Source organism: Dermacentor silvarum, chromosome 4 (genome assembly GCF_013339745.2).
Source record: "Dermacentor silvarum isolate Dsil-2018 chromosome 4, BIME_Dsil_1.4, whole genome shotgun sequence".
Lineage (NCBI taxonomy): Eukaryota > Metazoa > Arthropoda > Arachnida > Ixodida > Ixodidae > Dermacentor > Dermacentor silvarum.
The window spans coordinates 44,825,690-44,849,953 of record NC_051157.2 but is presented as its reverse complement, the minus strand read 5'-3'; the positions used below and the strand labels follow the sequence as shown (position 1 = coordinate 44,849,953).

The 24,264-nt window shown below is 49.8% G+C and overlaps 1 protein-coding gene across 1 annotated transcript in view; it reads left to right on the top strand.

Annotated features, from left to right (window-relative positions):
* Positions 1–22,079, top strand: part of LOC119449927 (protein krueppel-like) — a 125,660-nt gene extending 103,581 nt beyond the window's left edge. The window contains exon 4 of the mRNA XM_037713219.2: positions 15,867–22,079. Coding sequence (XP_037569147.1) covers positions 15,867–17,368 — 1,502 coding nt within the window. The 3' untranslated portion in view covers positions 17,369–22,079. The remainder of the gene's footprint in view (positions 1–15,866) is intronic.
* The last annotated feature ends 2,185 nt before the right edge of the window (positions 22,080–24,264 follow it).

The window sequence follows — 24,264 nt, the reverse complement described above, 5'->3', positions numbered from 1 at the left end:
CAGGGGGCTATACTTAAAAATGTAACACGCAGGCCATAATGAAGTGAAACGGTCTATGGCGCGTATATGATGCATCTAACGGTGCATGTATCGCTAATACATATATGCACGCGTCGTGTTGACTGCATGATGCAAGCGCGCATCTCCGTAAATGGAGGACGATTACTGCCTGCAACGTCAAAGATGCTCATTGAAGGCAGTGCCGCGCTATAACGTAACGATTCCTTTTTCTATATAGTTTCTATTCTTTTCTCATATCATCCGTGCACCTCCCACTACCGGCCAGTCATGCCGACAACGTATACACAGGATGAGCGCGCCGCTCGGACCATGCACTGACGAGTACGTGTAGCAAAGGGAAAATAATTGGAATACGAGTACATTGCACTATCCAGTTACATTATTCCAGCCCAGAAGTTGTGCTGGCACTTGTGCCTACTATAGACTCTCTCTCTCGATACTTTCCCCATATCTTTCTACGTCCCCCTCTCTCATCTTCCAGTGTAGGGTAGCAAACCGGCTTTTCTGTTCTGGCATATATAGCCTCCCTGCCTTGCTCCTTTCTTTTCCTCTCCCTCTCTGTTTGAACATTATCCCACATGGTATATCATGGCGGATATCCTGCGTTAACGAACACATCACGTATATACTTGGATAACGTTTTAGCGCCAACAAACAAGGACAAAAGCTAGACGTATAGACAACGCGATGTTCTATATACACTATAATATAGCGCAGCGTGGTGTCTATGTATACCGCTACCTTAAGTTGTCCTTGTCTGCGGGCACCAAAACAAAATGCTATATCCATGTTCGAATATCAACAGGTGGCCCAACACACAGCAATGCACACGTATGCACATACTCAAGTTTATTTGCGAAGCGCGCAAACCTGAACACACACGATTCGTTTTCGCCTTTGACCCAATTTCAGAGCGCGCTTGAGGTCGAAAGCAATCGTGGAATAATACAACACATATACTCCATGCACACCACGGGAAGGACGCGGATGCTCCAGGAGTTTCCATGTACCCTTAAGCGTTTCTTTTTATTTCATTGTTTTTTTTTTTTTTCTCGCTGCTCTTATAGGCATGCATGCCGCGCACGCCCGAGTTCAACATCCATGCACGAGGGTATAGAGAGAGATACACGCTCGTTCCGTGCGTCGTCCCTGTGCCATGCAGGCGTCGCGCAGCGTGGTTCCCGCGAGGCACGTCGCACATGCAGCTGCAGCAGCTGCGCTGACCGTGAACGGATTGCCGGCCGCTCGACTTGTTTGCTCGCATCGCGGTTGAGCCTGCTTCCTGCATGGTACTGCGAGCCGCGCTGCAGCGACCGAGCGCACGTATATATATATATATATATATATATATATATATATATATATATATATATATATATACTCTATGGAAGGCCTCGCTCTTCTGCTCCTGCGTGCATCTAAATCGGTGACTATCATGTTCACGTCAGCCATGGGGCTTCATCATATAATATGTCGGAGGAGCATATGTTACGAAGATCTGAGCGATCAAGAAGGCAGAGAGCACGGCGCTAACGATGACGATGCTGGTGACTTGCATGTGTGAATCGCGTAAATGATATGTAAATGGCTTTTTATTCGGTTCTCCCTTCAGCAATTGCAATACGATATACTGCATACACAGTGTGGTCTTGGTGGTGGCCCTGTAGGTTTGTCAAAGGGGTTTAAGCAAGATATACAGAGAGAAGGAGTCGAGTATACACGCGTTTCCGCACGAACTTCACTCAATAGCTATATCTGGACTGCATCTGTGTTTGAGACCCTGTATATATATATATATATATATATATATATATATATATATATATATATATACTTCCGGCAAGTTCTCGCCCATCTTAATTACACCTCCCATCTAATACTCACGCCGACTTCACTTTTTGGCCGCAGGGAGTTCATTGTTCGTATTCGGCAGGCCGATCGGTGCATTCCGCGCAGCTCGTGATAGACTATATGGGGTATATATACAGCGTGGCCTCACACTTTCATTCAACTGCCATGGTTCGTTCGGCAGCTGCGCTCACCGTGCAGACTCGGGGCAAACGAATGCTGGCCGGTATGTCAAAGTATAGGTGCTTGTCAAGCGGCTCGGTTAAATGCGCAGGTGTTTTGAAATAAAGTAGAGGGGAGAGCGGGAGAGGGTTATATGACGGTGCCTTTTTTTTTTCTTTTTTTTTTCAGTCGTTATTGATCACCGCAGTTGTCAGATCCGCTAAAACCTTGAGTCGTTATCCAGCGCGGTAAACGAGTTGTTTTGCTATAGCTAAAAGACCACTTTTTAAATGTGAATTCTATATATAAAGCGAGGCTTATTGTTGGGTGCCGGTCGACGTCTGCATGCCAGCAGAAAGGTCCTGGCTCGGCTATATCAAGATTCAGAGGCGGAGATAGTTTTTGAATGTGAAGATTCTTTATAACAGTATGTTACATGTAGAGCAGGTTTCAAAGACATGATACAAGTCTCTTGCATGGCACTGCCTAAATATAGCATTCAACGTTCCTGTAGTAGATCCACATATTGCGCCATAATTGCACCAGAAGCAGGAGTGTGAGAGTTCGTGCAGTTCGTGAAATCGTGCAGTTCGTTGATCCCTCCCGGAATTCTTCAGGCTCACGTATACGCGGCTTCTGTATACACGGTCGGTCGCTGTGCACCGAGCCGTATATATCATATAGACCTGACTGCATGACAAAAGGTGCCCTCAGCACATTCTCGAAACACAGTATATGTAGATATATACACCATGTGTATCTATACACATGGTGTATCTACACTGCACGGGAAGCTATATAGCTTCCCGTGCAGTGTAGGAACGGGCTTCGTCAAACACGGCATCAACCGTTGAAATTTCGGGGGTTAACGGGTAGTTGTTTGTTAGCGCCCTTCGACTGCAGGTTGACACGAGTGCATGGTGTCTCCAACCGAACCACAGTCGACGCATGATATGGCTCACCGATAGGCAAAAAACCGTGAAGGAATGTGATAGCTAATCACACATCTCAACACACATATATACACACAAATATGTGTATACAATAGTGGAAGCAGTGATTATATAATATATGGTTCCATGCATGGAGATGCGATATACGCACTATACGTATATGTACTATAGGGATATATGTTGCTAAATTTGGCTCTTTAGTGCGTTTCCCTTGTGCAACACTCTCCACCGACAACTCATCTTGTTGGCGCTTCCTTCTATCTATAGCACGCATGCAGGTCAAACCTGTCCTCACCAGCAAGTCACTTTCCTCGTAACTCTGCTTCTTATAAGTTATATTTTTCTCGATATATTTACATCTTTATTTTTTATTCTTTTTTTGCGTCATTTCTTAACGCATACCACTCGATCCATCTATATATAGGAAAGGAATGTGTGTACAAGATCATTCTTTGTTTCTTGTCGGTTTTGATGTTAAATAAAAACATAAGACATACATCAGATAATTTCTTCGGTTTAGCCGCAGTTCATTGGTATACTATATAATCGTTAAAAGCTTGCTTAGTATCCAAGACCCTGCATGCAGCAACCATCATCTTCATTCAGGCATTTCCCTTCTCTTGCATCTATACAGCACCCCATTGACACGAAGCTATATCGAAATGTGCCACTGCCGTTCCTTTTTCCGAAGCGTTCATTAATCCTTATTACGTGAAAAAGTCGGCCGCAGATCCCGTTCGCGCTTACGTCCTGCGTCATCGAGTTTCCGATCATCGCTGCAATGCAGCCCCGCGCGTCCCGCCGCATATGCAATCGGAACGGAAGTGGATGCCGCTGTAAGCGAGATTGCGCATGCGCTCGTCGACGACCTGCTTGCACGGCGCCGCAGACACCTGCATGCGGCACAAAGAACTGCAGCCAGCGCCGGTTTCGTCAAGCCTGCAAACCAGGCCACGGGAATCCCGATTAATCGGCGCCCCTCCACAAAAGATAAACGTGCGCGCGAGCAATGAGCAGCTGAGATGATATGCCACTATATATACATATATAGTTCACCGTATACAGGTAGTTTGATTTCGCACCGCGAAGCTTCCGAAAATATTGTTATATAAGCTCTCGTTGTAGCGTGCATGTAATCTTTTCTGTGCATTCTTCTGTATGGTGATATATATACACATGCCTTTAGCGATTGGACGTTTATGTTTACGCGGCGATGTGTTTATGTTCGTGACATGTTAACAGTACAAAGCTAGAAATATAAATAACTTAATAAGTAAATTGAGAGTGTATCACTTCCTTTTCTTTTATTCCTTTTTTTTATGGTGTAATAGCTTCATGTCGAGTTTCTCCTCACTTTCACTTCGAGTTCTTCCACATATAGGCTTCTTAAGGACATGCAGGCCAGAAACATTTCGAGCCTGCATATAACAGTGAAAACAAACCGCCCACGACCTGAAAGTTCGCAAGCAAAGACGCTCAAAACGTGCTCAGACATACTGATATATCACACTGATATGGAGGCGCTGCACTGGCTTGCGATGGCTTCATTTGTGCGTGTGTGCAGCCTGCTGGACGCCTGGATGTTTCTTTCTGAAACCTGCAACCCAGCGCCGGCAGCAGGATCGAGCACCGCCGCAGAGCAATATGCCGGAGCTGGCCGCGAGAGTTCAGGCCTTTCGCGACAGATATAGAATACATGTATATATCGCCAATGGCAAGGGGCTGCAGTGCGAGCAACGCACTTGCAGAGCGATGATTGGTTGCGCTGTGATAGCCGTTATCACGCGCGACCCTGTGTGAGTGTATGCGTGCGGTGATCGCACGGCTGCAGCCGTTCTCTCTCGTCCCGACAAACACGCGACGACCTCGCTCGCTCAAACCCGAGTCGTCGCTCACCCCCGCTGCCGAAAAAAAAAAAAAACTGCGTCTGGCGTCAGATACCGAGCCGATCTGTTTGTCTGTTCTAGGTCTCCGTAAAACCATGCAGTATACGTGCACTGTCGAAGCTAAAGCGGTGCCAGGAGTTCCTTATTAAGATATTCTCTCCGGAATCAGCTTCTGTATACATATACCTCCACGGATATATTTTACGTGCTCATTTGATCGACATCATTCGTTACATTGACGATATCATCCTTCGTTGACGATATGTGTACACACATTGTCTTTTCTGCGTCACACACATATCTTATGCATGTGTGACTCAATTACGAATAGTTGATAATTGGCAGGCATACCAATAGATTGCTGCAGTTTACCGAACTCCTTCCTTATTCCTACACCTTTCCACCGTGTTTTGCACTTACCCATGCATCTACATACAACTAAGGGCTTTACTGCCCTTTATGTGATCGTTTTTCTCATAAATTTTTCATCGCTGGAGGCGGGCAATCGCGACAGCCTATACGGCGAAGCGTCGTGCAATCACGGCGAAGTTTCACGCTGGGAGCAGCGTCTTCCTCAATTCGTGCATATAGCGCAACAGTGCCTAGTTCTATATCGGAGCCGAAGATGCAACATAGTCACATACCCGCGGCGGTGGCGACTCCGGGGCGACAACGGTGAGTCAGGTTTGCCTTGAGATACCGCCTATCTACCGCGTTAGCCCGGGCGCAGGAGCGGGAAGGACGGTCATTGTCCACACCGATTCGCCTCACTTTCAATTGGTTCCGGAGCAGCGCAAATAAAGCTTGCGCCCATTTCTGCTCTCCGCATGGTAACAGCTTGTTTACGATGTATACACGCGGGCTGACGTGCTCGGAAGGCGCGCATTCCGGCGACGGTGGCGCCCTGTTTGCGCGTCTGGGAAAATTCCGAGCCTCTGGTATGGGTGCCCGGCTGAGATGCGACCGCGGAAGTCTTCAGAGCTAGCTCCATGATGATTTCGTTTGGCCTTCCGTACAAATATCTCGAAACGCCTATATATAATAGCTGCAAATACCGAGTTTCGGGTGTACCGGCCGTTCGGCGGAGATGTGAAAAGGTGGAGCAGCACATGGTATATATTTCTTCTGTTGCTGCAAATAAATGCTCAATTCCAATTATAGGTGTGTAAAGCCCGTGCAGAGTACCGCATCGCGAGATCGCGAAATAATTTTATTTTGTGTACAAGTGGACATATAAATCTGTTCTGGGCATGATGAACATGGCCAGAGTGCTTTCAAATCCGTCTTCATGCAGCAGAGTTGCATTATACTTGGAACTTTTGAGACCTCTATACAGATGATCGATTATGCGCGAGCGCGCACAGCTGCAACACAGTCATATACATGCAATAATTCATCGTTTCCATTTCATGATATACCTTAAATTTATACAGGACAGGGGAAGAAAGACCTGAGCGTTCGTCCCGTATATATTTTCCTCACCTGCGTGTCCACGTTATTATTTCACGGTATATATATATATATATCATGAAGTCATACAAACTTGCCCAATAAGCTTCCGTGCTTCTTTAAGCTATATATATAGTGTATTCCCCAAAAGAAAATTTGCACGCAGATAGTTTATCCACACGACGCGATGCTTTAAAGATGGCGCAGGCTAAATTCGCTCACTGTGGGTTTTAGAAACGCACCGACACATATGCATGCAGTGATAAAATGAAATAATAAAAAAGAAAAAGCTTTATGTTCAGCATCCTGTGTTGTGGGGCAACACACATGCACGCGTGGCATATGTCACACAGTCCTCGTCACCATTCCCGTCGGCGCGCGACGATATCGGACGCAGAAAGTAGGACGCGTTTGCGCGCAGCCATGTATACTATGTGCCGCTTCGGGAGCAAGGGAGGTCGAAAGGGGGGTCTGGCGCTTGTTTCCACTGTCACCTTGCAGCAAAATCGGGCGCGTCGCGCGCCCCTATCAGCGTCGCCGCAGAAGGGCTTTGAGGAACATCGTCGCTGTTTACGCGAGACTCAAAGGTCTGAATGACACTCCACGTGTCGGCGGCGTGTTTGCCGCCACGCGGAGGGAGGCCCTCGGGTTAAACGACACTTGTGGCCGGCTGAAGTATTTTTAGAGGCGGCGGTAAAAGAGACCTTGTCGGAGGAGGGGAAAGACTGCCGAAGGAGTCGAGGACAGCAGCTCAGTGGGGGCGTCGCGTGTTTTTCGTTTATCCGCTCTATATGAGCGCCGCCTTCCTCGTCAAAGATTGAACGATGCCCTTGTTAGCTATAAGCTATAGTGAGGGCCATAAAAACACCGGAGACCGCTGAGAATTAAGGATAGCCTGCTTCCTTCGTGAGGCTAGTATACTTCCATCATGTACACACATTTTGCAGGAGACAGCAGCTAAGTTCTTTTCAACGCTAAACAGATGCGAGTTTTCGTACAGCGAATAGCGCCAAACCATCCTAAAATGCCTTTTCTTTTTGTCAAGGGCCGGGCGAAACATCGTCTGGCGCAGAGCGAATCGACACTCGCTAAAGGACACCCTAAAGCAACAGAAAGCAGGTGGACCTTTTTCGAGTCTGTTCTCCAGGTGAAATGATTGAAGGTGGTAATCGTGAAATTTAAGCATGAGGCGCGTTTCTTCACACTGGGTTTTGAAGTGGTGGCAACCGCGGCCGCAAGCGAAGGTTGCACGATCGTCTGTAAAGCGCATTCGCAATCGTTGCTTCCAATTCCGGAACTATACGATTGCACTATATATACGGATGGAAAAGAGCTCGAACGCCGATTCAAGAACAACTGACACCTCGATCGATAGTTGGATTACAACGCCTGCTCAGAGGTGCTCTCCGTAACCGGACATGTGTGTACATTTCCGCGTGCGAAATGCGTGAGCAACCGCTTCGCGCCCGTGGCACTTCGCGGTGCTTAGGAGGACGACGACTTCTGCGGTCTTTCGGCACGCTTCGTTATACCAACGGATTATACACGCAGTCCGCGCCCGTCTGCAGACCGTCGAGAGTATAGTGTACGCATACCCGTCTGGGGCCTGAGTTATTACCAGTAATTGCTTGCTGGCCGCGAGTTTCGCTCATTTATATATATACACCCCTGGCGATGTTGCCTATTGCGCAATGCGCGGCAGCGAAGAGATCGCCGCGAATGCGGAAGTCGCGGCGCAACAGGTCGCCTGGGCGCATCAACCCCCTCCTGCTCAACCGGCCGGTCGCCTTTGCACTTGCCTCGGCAAAAACCCTTCCGCATCGCCGGCTGCCGCTCTCACTCGCTCCGCAAGGTCTTTTCCACCCTTTCTCTCTGGCGAGCCCCACTCCGATAGCTCTTGCGTGATAAAGGGGGTCTGGCATTCGCCGGAGATCTGGCCTTCATTCCCCCCCCTCCCCCCCGTTCCCTCCCAATCCAGTCTACTCCACTCCGCACCCGCTTCCTATACGTCGCCGCCGCAGCTCTGCACCTATCTCTACAGCGTCGCGGAAGAGGAGGGGAAAGAACGAAAGGGGTCGCGTCTCTTTCGTGAGCTGTGGCTGGCTGAGCGGCGGGGTTGGGTTGGGATCGGGCTCGTAGCGAGAGGGTTGGCCGGTTGGCCTGATGGGGTTGCCGAGCGCGGCGCCGAAAGGGGGAAAAGCATTTTTTTTTTTTTTTTTTCACAACGCGCCGCGCACTAGCTAGCCGTGCCCCCACACACCGCTTGTCGCCGCTCCGCTCCCAATGAAAGGGTTGCTCCACCCTCCGGCGCGACGCGAGAGGCGGAGCCGCGCGCCTGGCCGCAGTTGCGGGGCTGAAACGCCGGCGCGCCGCGGGCGCGCACTGTCGCTGGTTTGTTCGCATTGGACGGCTGCACCGCATGCCGCCGCTTCCAACCCCCCCCCCCCCCCTCTCCTTCCTTCCCCCCCATTCCGCGCGTTTAGCTTTCCAGTGCGGTGTGTGTGCACACATATCGCGCTTTGAGCGAGATACAGCGAGAGCATTGCCGGACCAACCGAGAATGCACTGTTCGCTCTCAAACGGCAGAAACGGCAGTGCCTCACTCAGCCGACCCTGCAGAACGCCGCAGCGCCATCCTTCGTCGAGGTTCGGGTTACAAACCATCTGCCGCTGCGCGCGCTCATTTCTTTCTTTCCCTACCTCCCCCCTATTTCTCTCTCGCTTTCGGTTCGTATTTTTCTCTCTTATTATTTCTTTTGTTGCTGTTCTCCGCTCGACTGTCTGCTATCTCGGCGTCGGCGGCAGTACGCGGTCGCAGTACTCTGGCTGCGTCCGCGAACAAATGAGTCTCCGTGCCGCAACGACTGGTCGTACTCGGCGAGTGCGCGCAAGAGCGGAGGACGCATGCAAGGGTGGCCAGCCGGCACCGTGTTTCGCCAAGATGAATACGGTAAAGAGAGGAGAGGAGTCCTCTCCTCGGAGTCGATCATTAATCTGAGTTGTATGTTTTTGTCGTTCGTTTTTCTCCGAGGGATTATATATAACGTCGTCGCATCGCCCGCGAGTCCGGTCCAGCCGTGCGATGGCCCTTTGATTCCGCGCGATTTGCATCCGTACCGGTTTTTCGTCGTCTATACAGGTACGAAGCCCGCATACCTTCGCCCGTGTGACGCTGAACTCTTAAGTGCAAGTTTGAAGATCAGTTACATTCGCAAACCGCGCGCTCCGCAGGTAGTGCATGATGGTCACAACGTGTTACTTGTGATACGAACTTGCGATAGTTCATATACATATATACCCGCTATATAGTGTGACGTATAGGCGAAGGGCCGATAATTGCAGCTTTCTTCTCCTTAAAGATGCTCTTTGAACATCGTAGCGTTGCAATTCGTCGATTAAACATATACAATCGAAATGTAAGACAATGTGTAAGCTTCGCACAAAGTATACCATATAATTACTGAACAAAGAAATTATTTCGTTGTTAAGAGAATATGCGATGAATTCATCCTCATTACTAACGGGCACCGTAAGTTCGTTGCTGATAGTATAGGCCGTGCTTAGTAAAGCCAGTGATATTGCTTTTTGTGTTTTAAAGGGAGCCAGGGAGGTATCACAACGTAACACGTACTTATCGATAGCCCATAAAACGCATCATTTGTGTTGCGCTGAAAAACGAACACATTGTCACGCTGCAATCACATAATCTGCATTCATTTCGTCCGCAGAATTATTGAACTAGAAATTTCAAGCATACATTATTTTTACAAGAATTCAAGCAACTTATCGAGCGCCACATTTGACTCAGATATCTGAACGGCTGTGGAGTAAACAGAAGGATGTCAAATTTGTTCTTTTAACTTCTTTTTGTGTGTTTCACGTAAGGTCGGTGTATAACACAAATTGCACCACGCATTCATCCTGCGCTGGTAATTAGCGACTTTAAACGCTATGTGTGAAAAACGCGCCTGAAACTTGATTATGAATTCAGTCATAATTTTGCCATTTCGAAAGTTGTACGCAAGTGTCGCGTGCATGACCAAAAGGAAAAGTCTGTATAACCACAAGTTTGATTGCAGGCTTTTGTTCTTACTTTTGGTTTGTTTGTTTCTTTGTTTTATTGCTTTCATTCGCAGTCTATTTCGCTCTTGGGGTTGCTGAGTAGAGGTTTACTGAAACCGTCACCCCACGACTAATATGTGCTAGCTGGTGTTGCCGACCGGCCGCTTTTGTAACCGTCTGTATTAACTGGGGACTTATAAGAACGCATGCAGACGCAAAGCGGAAACCGGAGTGCATTTTTGCACATTAACGTCAAATTTCGCCATATATTGACAATATAAGCCAATCATCGAGGCGTATATATATATATATATATATATATATATATATATATATATATATATATATATATATATAGTCGTCCTCTCAGCCAATGAGAACTAATTTAACAATATATGGCGGTATTCCACAATATCCAGAATATATATCAGCATCGGCCAATTAATGGCGCGGTGCGTTCAGAGTACACAGCCTGCAACCGTAGCGTGTTGTCATTAATAATCCTGAGTAAATAAGCTTGTCCTAAAAATGAAAAACAAAAAATAGAATGGAAGGAATATTAAACAATATGAAAGAGTGCTTAAAATTGCGTTTTTCTGAGTGATCTGGTCAATCAAGCGTATCCAACAAAAATAACCTGTTTACGCCATACTTAATTATCATGAAAACAGACAGCATCATTTACAATGTCATTAATATCAATTAATAAATTAGTCGATTCGTCAATCAACCGAACTCCGGTTCCCTTTGAATTCACAGGCGGTGCCATTTTCCTGTATAAAAAAATGATTTGCTGCTGCATCGATCGGGGTTTTATACGCGGAATTTGTATACTGCTGAAAAATAAAATAAATCATGGGCTGGATCTTCATGCGGCAAATATTCCCGTATAAAAAAAGACAAAAAAAAAATAGCCAACATATCTCCGTGTGGTAAACATGACTGGTTACAGGCATAACCATGCGTGGTATACCCGTACCTCGTAATATTTTGACACTGGCACTACACACACACACACAATACATTATTCAGACGAACGAAGAAAGGCAATTTTCTCTAGGATAACAGAAAAGTTGCGCTTCGTAAGTAGAAATTTTGAAAACAAAGGAAGGAAAACTATTGTCAGATGTAGCACATGCAACCTCAATTCTTCCTGTTTCTAGCGCTTACCGTTAAAGAATCAAAAAATGTAAAATACGGCGATGGTCGATAGAGTTAACAGAAACGCGATCGCTATAAAATCAACAAATGGTTGCATTTTAGGCTGGCCATGCACGGACAGTCACAAACGAACAGGTAATTCTCGTGAGTAAGCAGCTATCGGGATGTCGTGCCGAATACGTTTATGGCATTTACGTATTTTTCTCTTTCAAATTTTTTGGGTTGTCAAGTTTAACCTCTGGCCTATAGAGCTCTGAAGTGCAAGGCCATATAGCCTCTAAGATATACAGCAGCGGGTAAATAGTAAATCTGTTTACGGTGATGAAGTATTCTTTCGAAAGTATAATTTTTTTATAAATTTCCGCTAACACGTACGTTGATTACTAGAAGAGAAAATTAAGACCAAACTTCAATTTCTTGAATTTTGGGCCGAAACCATATAACGTCAGTATACTCGTATACGTCAATTGAGCGTCATAGATTTCAAAGTTTTTTTTTTTTTTTTTTCATGTGGAGCTGCTTGCATGTCGGTGTAAAAATTCTTGAAACTTACTAAGTTCAATGTTTCGCTCAATTATAATGCAATGTAGTTCACCTTTACTGATAAAAAATTATCTAGCAGGCACCATCAAAGTTAATGACTTCACACCAAGCTATCTATATATATGGCAGCATCGCTACCCATCTTTCGGTGTTGCGTCTTTTGTGGCTTATCACGCCTTCTCTCGCGCTAAGAGCCTAGCTTTCTCGTATTGTAAGAGCGTAATTTGCTAACAAAACTCGCCTAAAATTTCCCTTAAGTGCCCGTTTAAGTTATGCAGTGATATATAGCTGTCATATTCCGGTATCCCGCCGTTAGATCTTCTGAGCCGCGAAGCTAAGCTTGCACGTTAGTTTTCGATCACTGTTTCTACGCCTATACCACGTTTCAATCATGCACATACGGTCGGCTTTTCCTTTGATGTTCACGCGTGCGCATACTTATTGTCTGTGGACACCGTACACTGGCACACACAAAGAACCAGCCACTTCTTCGGCGCGCCGACGTCCCTCGCTTTCTTTCTCTTTTTCTTATCTCTAACGCCATAGGGAAGAGCGGTTTAGGGAAGATCAAAAGCGACTGAAGAACGAAAAGGAAAAAAAAATAGAGAACCAAACACAACAAAAACTTAGTGTAGGAAGGAAGACGCCTCAAAACGGGGACAAGTGTAGGAGGTCAAGGCAAAAAGGCAGCCTGTCGGGGAAGACCCGAGTGAGACGCAACGGAGAGAAGACAAGAGAAGTTGAAAGCGGCCCGCCGACAACACCCGAGGCTCGCGAGCCTCTTTCAATGCGAGGAACACTTGCCACGCGCCGTGTATCCCTGCGGCTGCACGAGCAGGCGTCAACGGCAAGGCGACGCAATGCCCCCCCCCCCCCCCCCCTTCCCACCATTGTCCGAGGAGACAAAGTCTGAAAGGGATTGTTGGTGTACAGCAGTGGGCCAGCTACGGCTAATTGCGCTTCCTGGGGCCACGCCGAAAGAAGGATAGAGAGGAAAGAGTAAAGAAGCGCCGCTTCTCAAGCACTTGTATCGCACTGCTAGCTCCCTCCCCGTTCGTCCTACTCTAGCCTATCTATCGCCTCCGGTTGTTCCTTTCTTTTTTTTTTTTTCCTCCCCTTTTTGGATGCGAACCCTTTATACGGCGGGAGAAGGGCTTGCGCGCCAAGCCCGCGAGCGCCGCCGGTTTGCCGACGACAACGTGATGGTGCGCACGCACACACACTCACAGACGCACAAACAGGCGCTGCAGAACACCCATGCCGCTCCTTTTTTCCTCGCCTCTCAAGTATATAGCGAGCGAACGCAGGAACGCCACAAAGGGGAGGCCGACCAGGCCACGCGGACCGCACAATGGAGGCGAGCACGACAAGTGGCCTCCTTTTTTGTTTCCTTCTCTTCTCTGGGCGCCTCTAATTAAACGGCCTCTGAAATAAAAAAAGAAGCCTCCTCCGTATCTCTCCTTTCTCTTCGACGGCTGAGGGGGAGAGTCCATGTCCGGTGTAGCTTTCGGTTACCCCTCTCCTTTTTTTTTTTTTTTTCTTTATCCCCCTTCGCAACTTGCCCCTTTCGGCGGCTACGCGGTGTGCGTGCCGGCGATTCCTTTCTTATACCTCCTTTTCTTTCTGTCTGTTTATCTATACGCACTCGTGTAAGAGGCAGAAGGGCTTGGGTTGCTTGGCTCGGGAAAGCGGACCCGGGGGTGTTGGCGGGCGACTGAATTTGCCGGCGAGTCTGACCCATTGCGGAGTGAACATCCGTTCTTTCGTTTGTTTGTTTGTTAGCGTTCCTCGGTTGGTCTGGATGACAGAAGTTGCGCGGCCGAGTCGGTTTTTTTTTTTCCCCCTTCTACTTCTTCGCCTTCTCCCCTCGCGCTGTCGTACACCCCTTCCGCCTCGAGGCACGGCAATCTTTCTTCTTTCTCTCCGTTCTTCCCTTCCTGTCCGAGAGACGTGCCTTGGCTACAATGGTGTCCCCGTGCAACAGTTTTTTTTTTTCTCTCGTTTTTATTTTTTGGGGCGCTTCTTTCTTTCTTTCTCTCTTTGCTCTCCGGGTTGCGAGCTGAGCCGGCTGCAGGCGTCTGACACGTCTTCTTTTCGATCGTTCCCCACGTTGTGGAAGAGGAGGGTTCAGCCGCTGCAGACCTCCTTTCGCGTCACTTCCCGCTGAGCGAGGGTGGCGTCAAGGTCGGCCGTGTTGTGTGGTGGTCGTCGTCCGGTTACGCAGTCCCAAGTCCCCACGGCATCTTCGCTTCCGTGCCGCCGCCTCGCCACCCTTTTTCTCGGCGAGGGTCTCCGTACTCCTGCCGCTGCGGCTGGCGCGTGCAACACGGTGCGACAGCTGCCTCAAGACGGGCTTCCATGGGGTATGTGTGGTCGGCGACTGCTCTCCGCTCACTTGGATGGATTCGGACTTTGCGCGTCATTCTGGTATAGCGCATTCGCGCCCGTGACTGTGTTTTGGACAAGGATGCTCGGTGGATTTGTGCGCTTCAGTTCCTGCAACCACATGAAGCCAGAGAAACAGTGGGGAAATCAACTGTCCATTTTGATTGGAATGTAGAAAAAATGAGGAGGGAAAAATTAAACTGGGCGAAAAGACAACTTACCGCAGGTACGTGGGAGGCGAACCCACGTCTTCCGTATTATACGCGTGCGATGTTCAGCCATTGGGTAAACGCGGCGTCCTCCTGTACACTTTCTTGAGTATTTGTGCACGCGCACTAGCTTCATGGGGTAGTAAGTAAAAAAAAAAAAAAAAAAGTAGAGCCCCTTGGTTCCCCGTATTATTCTCTCTTAGTTCCTGCTGCTCGCCGAGTTGACTGGGACGAGAGAGAGATATAAACATCTTTCGTTTTCTTCTTTTTACTGAATCTCTGGGTATTAATGTGGACTAAAGGTGGTAGGACAAATAGGATGAAATGTGGCTGTTAACGAACTGTAGTGCCAGATCTTCTTCGATTGTCGTGCCATATGGGCCTCGATGAGAGGTGACGTGCTTGGCCGCCCACTTTAACAAATCCAGATATAACTGTCGGCGTCATCTTCGCAGTGCACATTCACGCAAGTGTGTTTGAGTGAGCAGAATATCTTATTGTGCGATGGCTTCTGTGGTGTGTGAACTCTTACCAAACTTGCCAAGCAAGTGTATACCAATGTCTGGTCAGAGACTTGCGGCTGGACATTGAGTTGAGTTCAGCACTGTAACATACTCACGTCTTGTTTTCGCGTGCCCGTCCGATTTACGCGTGGTATGCGATGCCGAGCACCCGTTTTGGGACGATTTAAAACCCAGTCGTGCGTCTTGAGAGACGTTATTATTGTGCTGTATAGGTATAGGGAGGAGCAACTATCGGATTCCTGCATAATCAATGTGACGCAGTGTTCAAGGAAACTCCTTTTCGCGGGGTGCATGCTGTTTCACGTATTCAACGGTGATATTTTTTATGTACAGTGGTAGATCTATCTTTTTTTTAAAGAGGATGACGTTTCGCATCACCCAATGTTTATTTCTAAGGAGCACGGAGGCACCACCGCACCAGTATCGTCAATATGCCTGTCGCGATGGATCGAGTTATGAACGGACCACCCTTCATATTTTCACTTAATTACGGATTGCTTTAGCCGGTGACGGACTATATGGAACGCATTGCAATTGGCTCCGTCCTATAGCGTTGTTGTGTCCATTTTTCGCGTGCGAAGCTTCCATAAGAAGTCACACTATATAAGCCCTGACCCCAGTGCTATACCGTTCGGATTCTTCATTCATTCTCTTGTTGCGCAGGTCATCGGAGTGCGATGAAAGAGGCCAGTGAGGCCGAGGAATGTCGCAGCAACGGCGGCAGCCCCGGCAGTGCGGCGAGCACCACGAGCGGCGGCGGCGGCAACGGCGCAGCGGGCTCTTCCTCGGCGCCGTCGAGCGCCGGCGGTGCCGGCGGCGGAGGTTCGCGCAGCCCGCCGCTCCCGGGTGCCGCATCCTCGACGACGGGCGAGCTGGCCTTCCTCTCGAATCTGCTGGGACGACGCGAGGCGCCGCGCGACAAGGTCTTCACGTGCACTGTCTGTAGGCGATGCTTCGGCTACAAGCATGTGCTGCAGAACCACGAGCGCACGCACACGGGAGAGAAGCCGTTCGAGTGCCGCGAGTGCCACAAGCGCTTTACGCGCGACCACCACCTGAAGACGCACATGCGGCTGCACACGGGCGAGAAGCCGTACCACTGCACGCACTGCGACCGCCAGTTCGTGCAGGTGGCCAACCTGCGCCGACACTTGCGGGTGCACACCGGAGAGCGGCCGTACGCCTGCGAGCTGTGCGACTCCAAGTTCTCCGACTCGAACCAGCTCAAGGCGCACATGCTCATCCACAAGGGCGAGAAGCCGTTCGAGTGCCAGCTCTGCCTGGGCCGCTTCAGGCGCCGCCACCACCTCATGCACCACAAGTGCCCCAAGGACGAGGCGAACGCTGGCAAGCCGCGCCGCGGCCGGAGGCCCCGCGCCTACGAGGTGGCCACCTCGCCTCCTTCCTCGCTCGCCGCGACGGCCGCGCTGCCCGTGGTGGTCAACAACAGCCTGGCTGCCGCCGCCGCCCTATCGCCCACAGCCGCAGCCGCCGCCGTGATCCCCCCCGTGGCCCACTCGGTCACCGGGGGACCTCTTGGCGAGCCGCCCAAGAGCCGGCGAAAGCCGCGCCACACGATCCGCATCCTGACGCCGCAGCAGCGCGACCTGTTCCTCGAGACGGAGCAGACCGAGCCGCTGGACATGTCCATGTCGCCGACGCCGCTGCTGCTGCCGTCGACGCCGTACCGCTACCCGACGCCCGGCGTGCTCGACCTGTCCAGCTCGCGGTCCGACTCCGAGGCTCCCGAAGACGACGAGGAGGACGGCGAAGAGGACATGATGGACGAAGCCGAGGAAAAGGAGCAAGACCTGCGCATCAACAACGACCACCGCCGCAAGGATCTGCTCGCCGAGCGGCTGCAGGGCGTTGTGGACCACCACCGCCTCGCAGCCGTGGACCACCGGCTCACGGCAGTCGACCACCGTCTGGGCGTCGGCATCGACCACCGGCTGGCCGTCGAACATCACCGGCTGGGGGATCGGCTCGAGGACCGGCTGGCGGCGGGCTTCCAGCTCGACCTGGTGCGGCGCCGGGGCCTTGGCCACGGGCTGGCGCTGCCGCACGTGCTCCCGCCCGTCCTGGCGCGAGGCCTGTCCAGCTCGCCGGACCACGACGGCGACAACACGAGCAACGGATCCTTCGCCCTGGCCGCCTCGTCCTAGCCCGATGCTGCTGCGGCCTCTTCTTCTCCGGCGGAGCAGAGGAAGTATCTTTGCACTTCCTCGCACGGACTCCCATGTCGGCGCCTCCCGTTGTTAAACCCTCCCCCCAGTTCCCCTGCCTCGTTGTTCCCCGAGGCCGCCTGTCCAGTGCGGGGCGTGCCGACCGTCGTTGTGCTCCACTATATATGAGCGGGGAGACCCCGTGAGCGTGTGTTGTAGCGGACTTGTGTGGACACCATTTGGCACTCGACGACTGTAAAGAGTGTGAGTGTGCCTGCCAACGGGTATCGAGCGAGGTTTAAAAAGAGGAAATCAAACGTTTTTTGACGGTTGAATATCAAAAAAGTGGCGCGCTCTTTATTTTCCTTGTATGTATTTTGCGAAGGTGTTTGTGAACGTATAGAATATTATACATACATAAATATATTATATAAATATATATACATAGGCAGAGATATTGTCAGTGTGCATATTGTAAAGAAAGATGGAGAGAGTTAAGTGACGTATAGGGAAGCAGCACACGGCAGCACGGCTCCATTTCCACGCCCTTTTGCGTGCCCACCTGTGTTGGTATAGACGCGCACGCCCATCAAAAAGAAAGGCTTCTTTCTCTCCGTTCAGGCGCTTCCCGCTCCTTGAGCAACACGGCGCGCGCGGATCGAGCGATTCTGCCAGCGCGCTCTCCTGTTTCCTTTATGTCATCGGAAAAAGAAAACACTCCCGTCTGTGTATACGTCTGTCTCTGCGATACATCAAAACCGCAAAACCTGTTCTGCAAAGCGTTCGCTACACGTTCCAAAGGATCCAGAATCAAAGGCTTTTGCGAAATATCAAAAAAAGTGGAAAGAAAGCTAGGACACGCGAGGCCATGCCACACCAAGCGCGTTGTCCACGGTAAATACGGGTATACAAAACCACGCCGCTCGCCATCTTGTACTGAGTGTATAATAGCATATACGTTTGGCGCGGCGGCGTGGAATCGTTAACGTGATGTTTGAGCGCGTCCTTTCCATATATGGGATGCGGGCAACGCGTAGGCGGGTGTGTTCGGTAAGCAGCGTTCGGTGTTGCGCGTGCTTGCTCGCGCCGACCACGTCGTGGTGTGAGAGCGTGTTAAGATGAGAGGCGGCCTGTAGGCGGCTCGTGCAATGAAGTGCGGCGCTTCGCTCGCCGCTTTCAGCTCCGTATGATCTCTCCGTTGGGTCGCCGGCTAAGCGCGTGGGTCGCTCCCTCGCGGCTCAGTGAATGAAATACCCTCTCCCATGCTCTACACAGTTCGGCAGCCGTTTCTTGCTCATTTTGTGGGGGTTCGCAGTATTAGCGTAGCTGCTCGGTGGTATTATTGCTTTTGTGTTGGAAGAAGTGTGGCGGTTAACAGTCGTGAATCCACGCTGTGGTTGCATGTGTCTGGTTATGTACTATAGGGCCCGGGGAGGTTCTTTAGCTCTCTGACCCTGGAGTTTGAGTGTACTTTGTTTGGAGTCGGGCTAAGCTGCCTCGAAGGCGGCGACAGTCGAAGCCATATAGTCGAAAGCTGAGGTGTGGATTTACACGTGAAGGCGACGAGAAAGGTTTGAGTTGTAGCGCTTGGTGCCTTGCGAGCTCGTTCGGATAACAATACTGGCAGCTTCGATCAGGGAGAAAGTACGCTGCTCGTTGGCTTAGTCATCAATTTATTCAATAAAAAAAAACAGACCAAGTTGAATGCGAGAGAGCGCATTACAGTCCATCGTCTATCAGAACTACTTTCTTGTATAATTTTAAACTGTTGTCACATAATTTCTTCCGCCATTCTTGCCGAAACGTGCTGGGTCTGCAAAGTAGTTAGTAGGGATAATCTGAAGAAGCCAAATGGTTCACGAAGCACGCCTTGCTCCATCGTTATGAACCAAAAACATTGAAACTGACAAGTGCCATTTCCGCGTAGAAATATAGGTCGCCTTGTTTCTTGTTGTACGAGTGCATCACTATAGGACCAAGGAGCAGTCGATAGAGAAACCATTTAGTCATTTTTAGCCCTCCGAGATTACATGCCATCTTTTTTTTTTCTTTACCTCTCTCGAACCCGCGCCAATCTGGTCTCTACATATGCGAGGTTGAAAGGCGAAGTAGCAGCCAGTGGTCGATTTCTGTCGCTAAACGTCCGAATGAGGCATGTGGCTGGTGTCTTTTTTTTTATGCCAGACAAAATTGGGAGCGACCGGGAACCAGTATTTCATTGAATCTGTATCGGCCAAGTGACGCAGGAATTGTTGCTGTATATTCCGGGTCGACAACTCCGTGCACTGCCGTGAAAGCTACACAAGTGGTGTCAACCAATCAGCAGGAAGAATCAGCTGCGCACACCAGTCAAGGGTCGAAAGCTCGCCCACTCTTTGATGCTAATTCATTCGGGCTCCTTCTATTGAACTGGCATTGCGCGCGGGAAGATTAGCGCTGAAGAGTCGGCGAGTGGCTGCCGCTGGTGGTCTTTGCCGCACTGCACGGAGTCAGTGCGACAGAGTATACACATGCTAATTTGTTTCCTGCACATAACGAGTCGACTGCTTTCAGAAGCCTTTGATAAGGGAAAGGAATGCCCGCACAGCTTGTGTCTGTCTCCTGTTTTTACACGGGCAAACGTTCTCGGTTCCTGCTGTGCTCGATGAGTCCGGTAACTTTGCTCAATCGCGCGGCCAATGACGGCCGAGTCGAAAAAAATAGTGTTCATGAGCTGCTCCGTCAGTGATCTCAGCGCGTGGAGAGGAGAGAGAGAAAGTGTCCCCGCGGGGCAGACGTTGTTGCCCTGCCTCCGTGCTGCCCATCCTCGCCGGAGCTTACGTTGATTCTTAGCAGGCCGCCTTCGGGGTGTTTGTGGAGGTGCCCTAGATATTAGTACATGCAAAGAAAAGTGTGCCAATGTCTGCTGCGGTGCACGGTCTCAGAGTGGCTGTCCCGAGGTGATCGTCGCATGGTTTTCGTACCAATGTGTGCTGTATATATGTTTTCGGTTTCAAGCGAGGCCATTTGGTAACGGCAAATTGAGAGCAATGAAAGGGAAGCATGACCGCACTGTAACGGAATAAAGGGCGAATGGATATCTTTTTTTTTATTAATCTTTTTCGTCGCTTACCGTTTTAGTCTCCTTTTGAGCCTTCATGCACCAGCCTGTTGGTGTTTTCATTCTCTAGTCGCTTGTTTTCTTGTCATGGTCTTTCACTTACCATGTTTTAAGTGTTCTTTATCATCTTTTACATTATGACATTACCTTCCTGCGTGGTCGACTTAACTTTGATACAGAAGTTAAGTTTGACCTTTACATTGTTTAAATGTAAACATTGCTGCTCTTTATAAGCTCTTTGTAAGATTCCGCCATTTCCGCCATCAAAATTAGGAAGACCTGAATTCATTTTGTCAATTTCTTGGTCTTTGTCTCCTTTATTAGTTACCTGCTCTTTTTACCTGGTAATGGCGACTACGGAACTTCTACAGATCCCTATTTCGAACTTCGAAATCTCATCCGGCTGCGTCTAGCCGAGTCGGCGCCATTTCTTGCCGCCAGTGTCGGAAAAACACATGCACGCCGCCCTGTAATTTTGAGCAAACAGTAGATGGCTTCCGTAGGGAAAAACGTGAACGGTCGGCAATTCACGTTCCTCGTTCTAGCGCTTAGCACACGACACGTGGCGCTTCCATTTGATCGGCTATCTTTAAAAATAGAACCGCATTTCCGAAATGTCCAGCACTTTGCGCCTCGCCGAATCATAAGTCCAAGGCAGGCATTTTCTCTATCACCAGACGATCACCTTCGGCACAGCCACTCCGTTCGTGAGCACTCGCAACTCTCCATCGCGTCGGGTAGCCGTTGTGTGACAGACCACTATATATATATATATATAGCCACGTTTTGATACGGGTATTCCTCATTGCTACTATTACTGCTGCGCGCGTTGTTGAGGCCGCTTCGGCTGGCGCAGTGCTTGTGTGTGTGTGGTGTGGTCTACTACACAGCGGCAACCGCGACGGGATGAAGATATCGAGGGGCGAGGGTGGGGGCGCAGTGCCGGTCGAGTGAGCGGTCGCCACACCGGTGGCTCGACTGTTGCAGGGCAGCCAGCGCCGCCTATGTTGAGCGGCGGCGAAGCGCGCCAGAGCGCACAGGTGGCGGTAGGCCGCGCACCTGGTCCCGCCGTGGGGCCCAGTTCCTAGGGGCGACGAGGAGGCGCGCAAACGCCGTGTAGCCGGCGAGCAGCCCGCCATGCGTACCTGCAGCGGCCGTCGCGCCGCACCACCCTTTCTCACTCTGTGTGTGTGTGTGTTTGTTTGTCCTTCCCCCCTTTTTTGTTGTTGTTGTTTGCCCCCCGCGTATTGTCGTTACGTTGCACTGCCCTTTTCCTTGTATATGTTCATTCGGGACTCGCTGGTATACGCAGGCGTACGCGCGCGTCTCCTCCTCTCGCCGTAGTTTTGCCCGTTCTCTCTCTCTCTCTCTCTCTCCTTGTCCCGCCAATCTTTGTTGCTCATTGCCAAACGCGACCGCCACGTGCGGCGCCTGTACAGCCGGCGCCCACGTTCCTCACGCCGTCTCTGCGGCTCCAACGGGGAAGGCGATGGGCGCGCCGCCCAATGCACCACTACAATACCGCCCGACCCTTCCTCCATTGCGGCACCGCCGACGAAGCCACGAAATCGATGCAGTACTCTGCGTCCGATGGTACGAGCTGTTGAGAATGTCGTTAAGACTGTAGTTGCGAAAAACCGGAGCACGAAAAAAAAAAATTGAAATGTTGCAGTAGCGTTTCGCCTTGTTCAGCGAACGCAATCGCGACACTGCGGTTAACGTCGCGCCAGGTCAGGCTGCCAATCTAGTAGCCTTCTTTGATTGGTTCTGCTTCGCCGCATAACGAGCCTGATATGCCGTTTTTGAGCGCAGCTACCGAGTATCCGCCAGTGAGATGAGACCTGAAGGAAAACAAGTTGTCAGTATCAGGTTGCTTTAATGCGTTGCGTGTTAATTTTTTTTTTGTATCTCTAACAACTGCGAATGAAGCGGATTTCATCTAAATCATTGTCACTGCCTTAGCCAAAAACGTTGCTAACAAAAGATAACGGCCGCCTGTGAGCGTGTTGCAGGGCCCGCTCCTTGTTTGCCGAGCGTGTTCGTTTAACCCAGTTTCTCACCACATTGCACCTTCTACACGTTGCAATAATGGTGTTCGGTACTATACTGGTCGAACAGCGGCCGTCACGCACACCGAGTCTCTTGAACAAGCTTGTCTAAAGTCATAAGCGTTCGATCTAGCGCTATCGCTCAAACTTAATCTGCCTATAGAATCGTTAGTCCTGTGTTTTTCCCGTTCTAATGACGGCGAACGTCTTGCTGAGACGAGACGATTTGAACAGTTTAGGCCATCTAACGACCGATGCATCCGTTAGGACAAGTTTTCTCGCATCGATCCGCCGCTAAAGACGTAAACCGATAGAGCCGTGTAACAATTCGTTGCGTGGGTAAACTGTGTCGGCTAACAGTGCGTATATTCGCAAGTGCTCCTTGTCGACATTTTCACTGCAACACTAAGCGACGCACTCGATCGACCTAGGTACTCGCTCGTCCACCAAAAAGAAAGACATCTTTCAGTAAGCTAAGCCTTCACAACATTACCCACAGCTAATACCTCGCCTGGAATCAGTCATTTTGTTGCGCGTTTTGTATATTTAAGGCTCGAATCGATGCAGCGCTGAATTATTCAGCAGGGACAGCAAAAAAATAAAAAAAGGAACTCGCGTGGCTTCTTTGTGCTGCGCCGCAATGCCGAGATGTTATGAGGGAAAGGCGCCGGCTGATCGCAATACGGTGTCATACAATGTGTCTTGGGGAGAAGTACAACTCGCCGAGCCAAACTGCAGCTGATCTTTAAATACCCTTTGGACGCCTGCCCGAAAGAGTCCGTACTCCTTGAGTCTGTTTCGCGTGAAGTTAACAAGCGGAAAATTTGGGAGTAGTTTCTGGCAAAAATCGCACGTAAGTGCAGAAACGTCAACCGAACTTCGTGATACCGAACCAGAGCTACGAAAGATAGGATGCGTAGGAACCATGGCAATTGCTTTAAGGCCCCCATCGAAACAAATCCCCAGCGGTTACAGTATTGCCACGGATGCTCAATTTTCGTGTCTTATTTACGTTTTGGTTCTTACAGAACAAGCGGACTAACAGTCGGATCGAATAAAATTAAATTGTGTGGTTTACCTCCCGAAGCTTAACAGTGGGCTACGAAGGACTCCGTAGTGGGCGTTACTATGGACCACCTAGGGTTCTTTATCAAACGTGCACCCAACGCACGATATGCGAACACTCTTGCACCCATCGGAATGTGGTCGCGGTGGCCTTCAATCGAATCCCAGGCCTCGTTTTCAGAAGCACAGTGCCGTAACCACGGCCGCAGCGAGCGGTCCGAAGAATTAGCAACAAGCCGTTCTGTAAAACTCTGCGCTTCTCTTAACAAGTCACACTCTTCGCGAAGTGATTGTCAAAGCTAAATTATTATCACTGGGATGAAATCAAAATCTCGTACCAGTGTAAGCGGCGGGGGGCGGATATATCTCTCTGTCGAGTGTCCAAAGGGTATATATAGTTTGGCTGTGCGTTCTTTATTATTTTTGTCTTGTTCGTTTGATGCACATGTATTACGCGCATAGTCATTTTCACTTGTGCCCATGCGCGGTCTCCAGTTCTGAGCGAATCTTGTCAGGAGCCGTCGTCACACGAGGCCATGCAACCCCACCGTAGTATGCACGCAGGGATAAAATAGAAATAATAAAAAAATAAAAATGAAATAACACGAGATAATTTATTTGCATTGTTTGTACATTCGAAAGGGAAAGAAAAATATGCGAAGTTAGCTCTCTGTACCTTATAG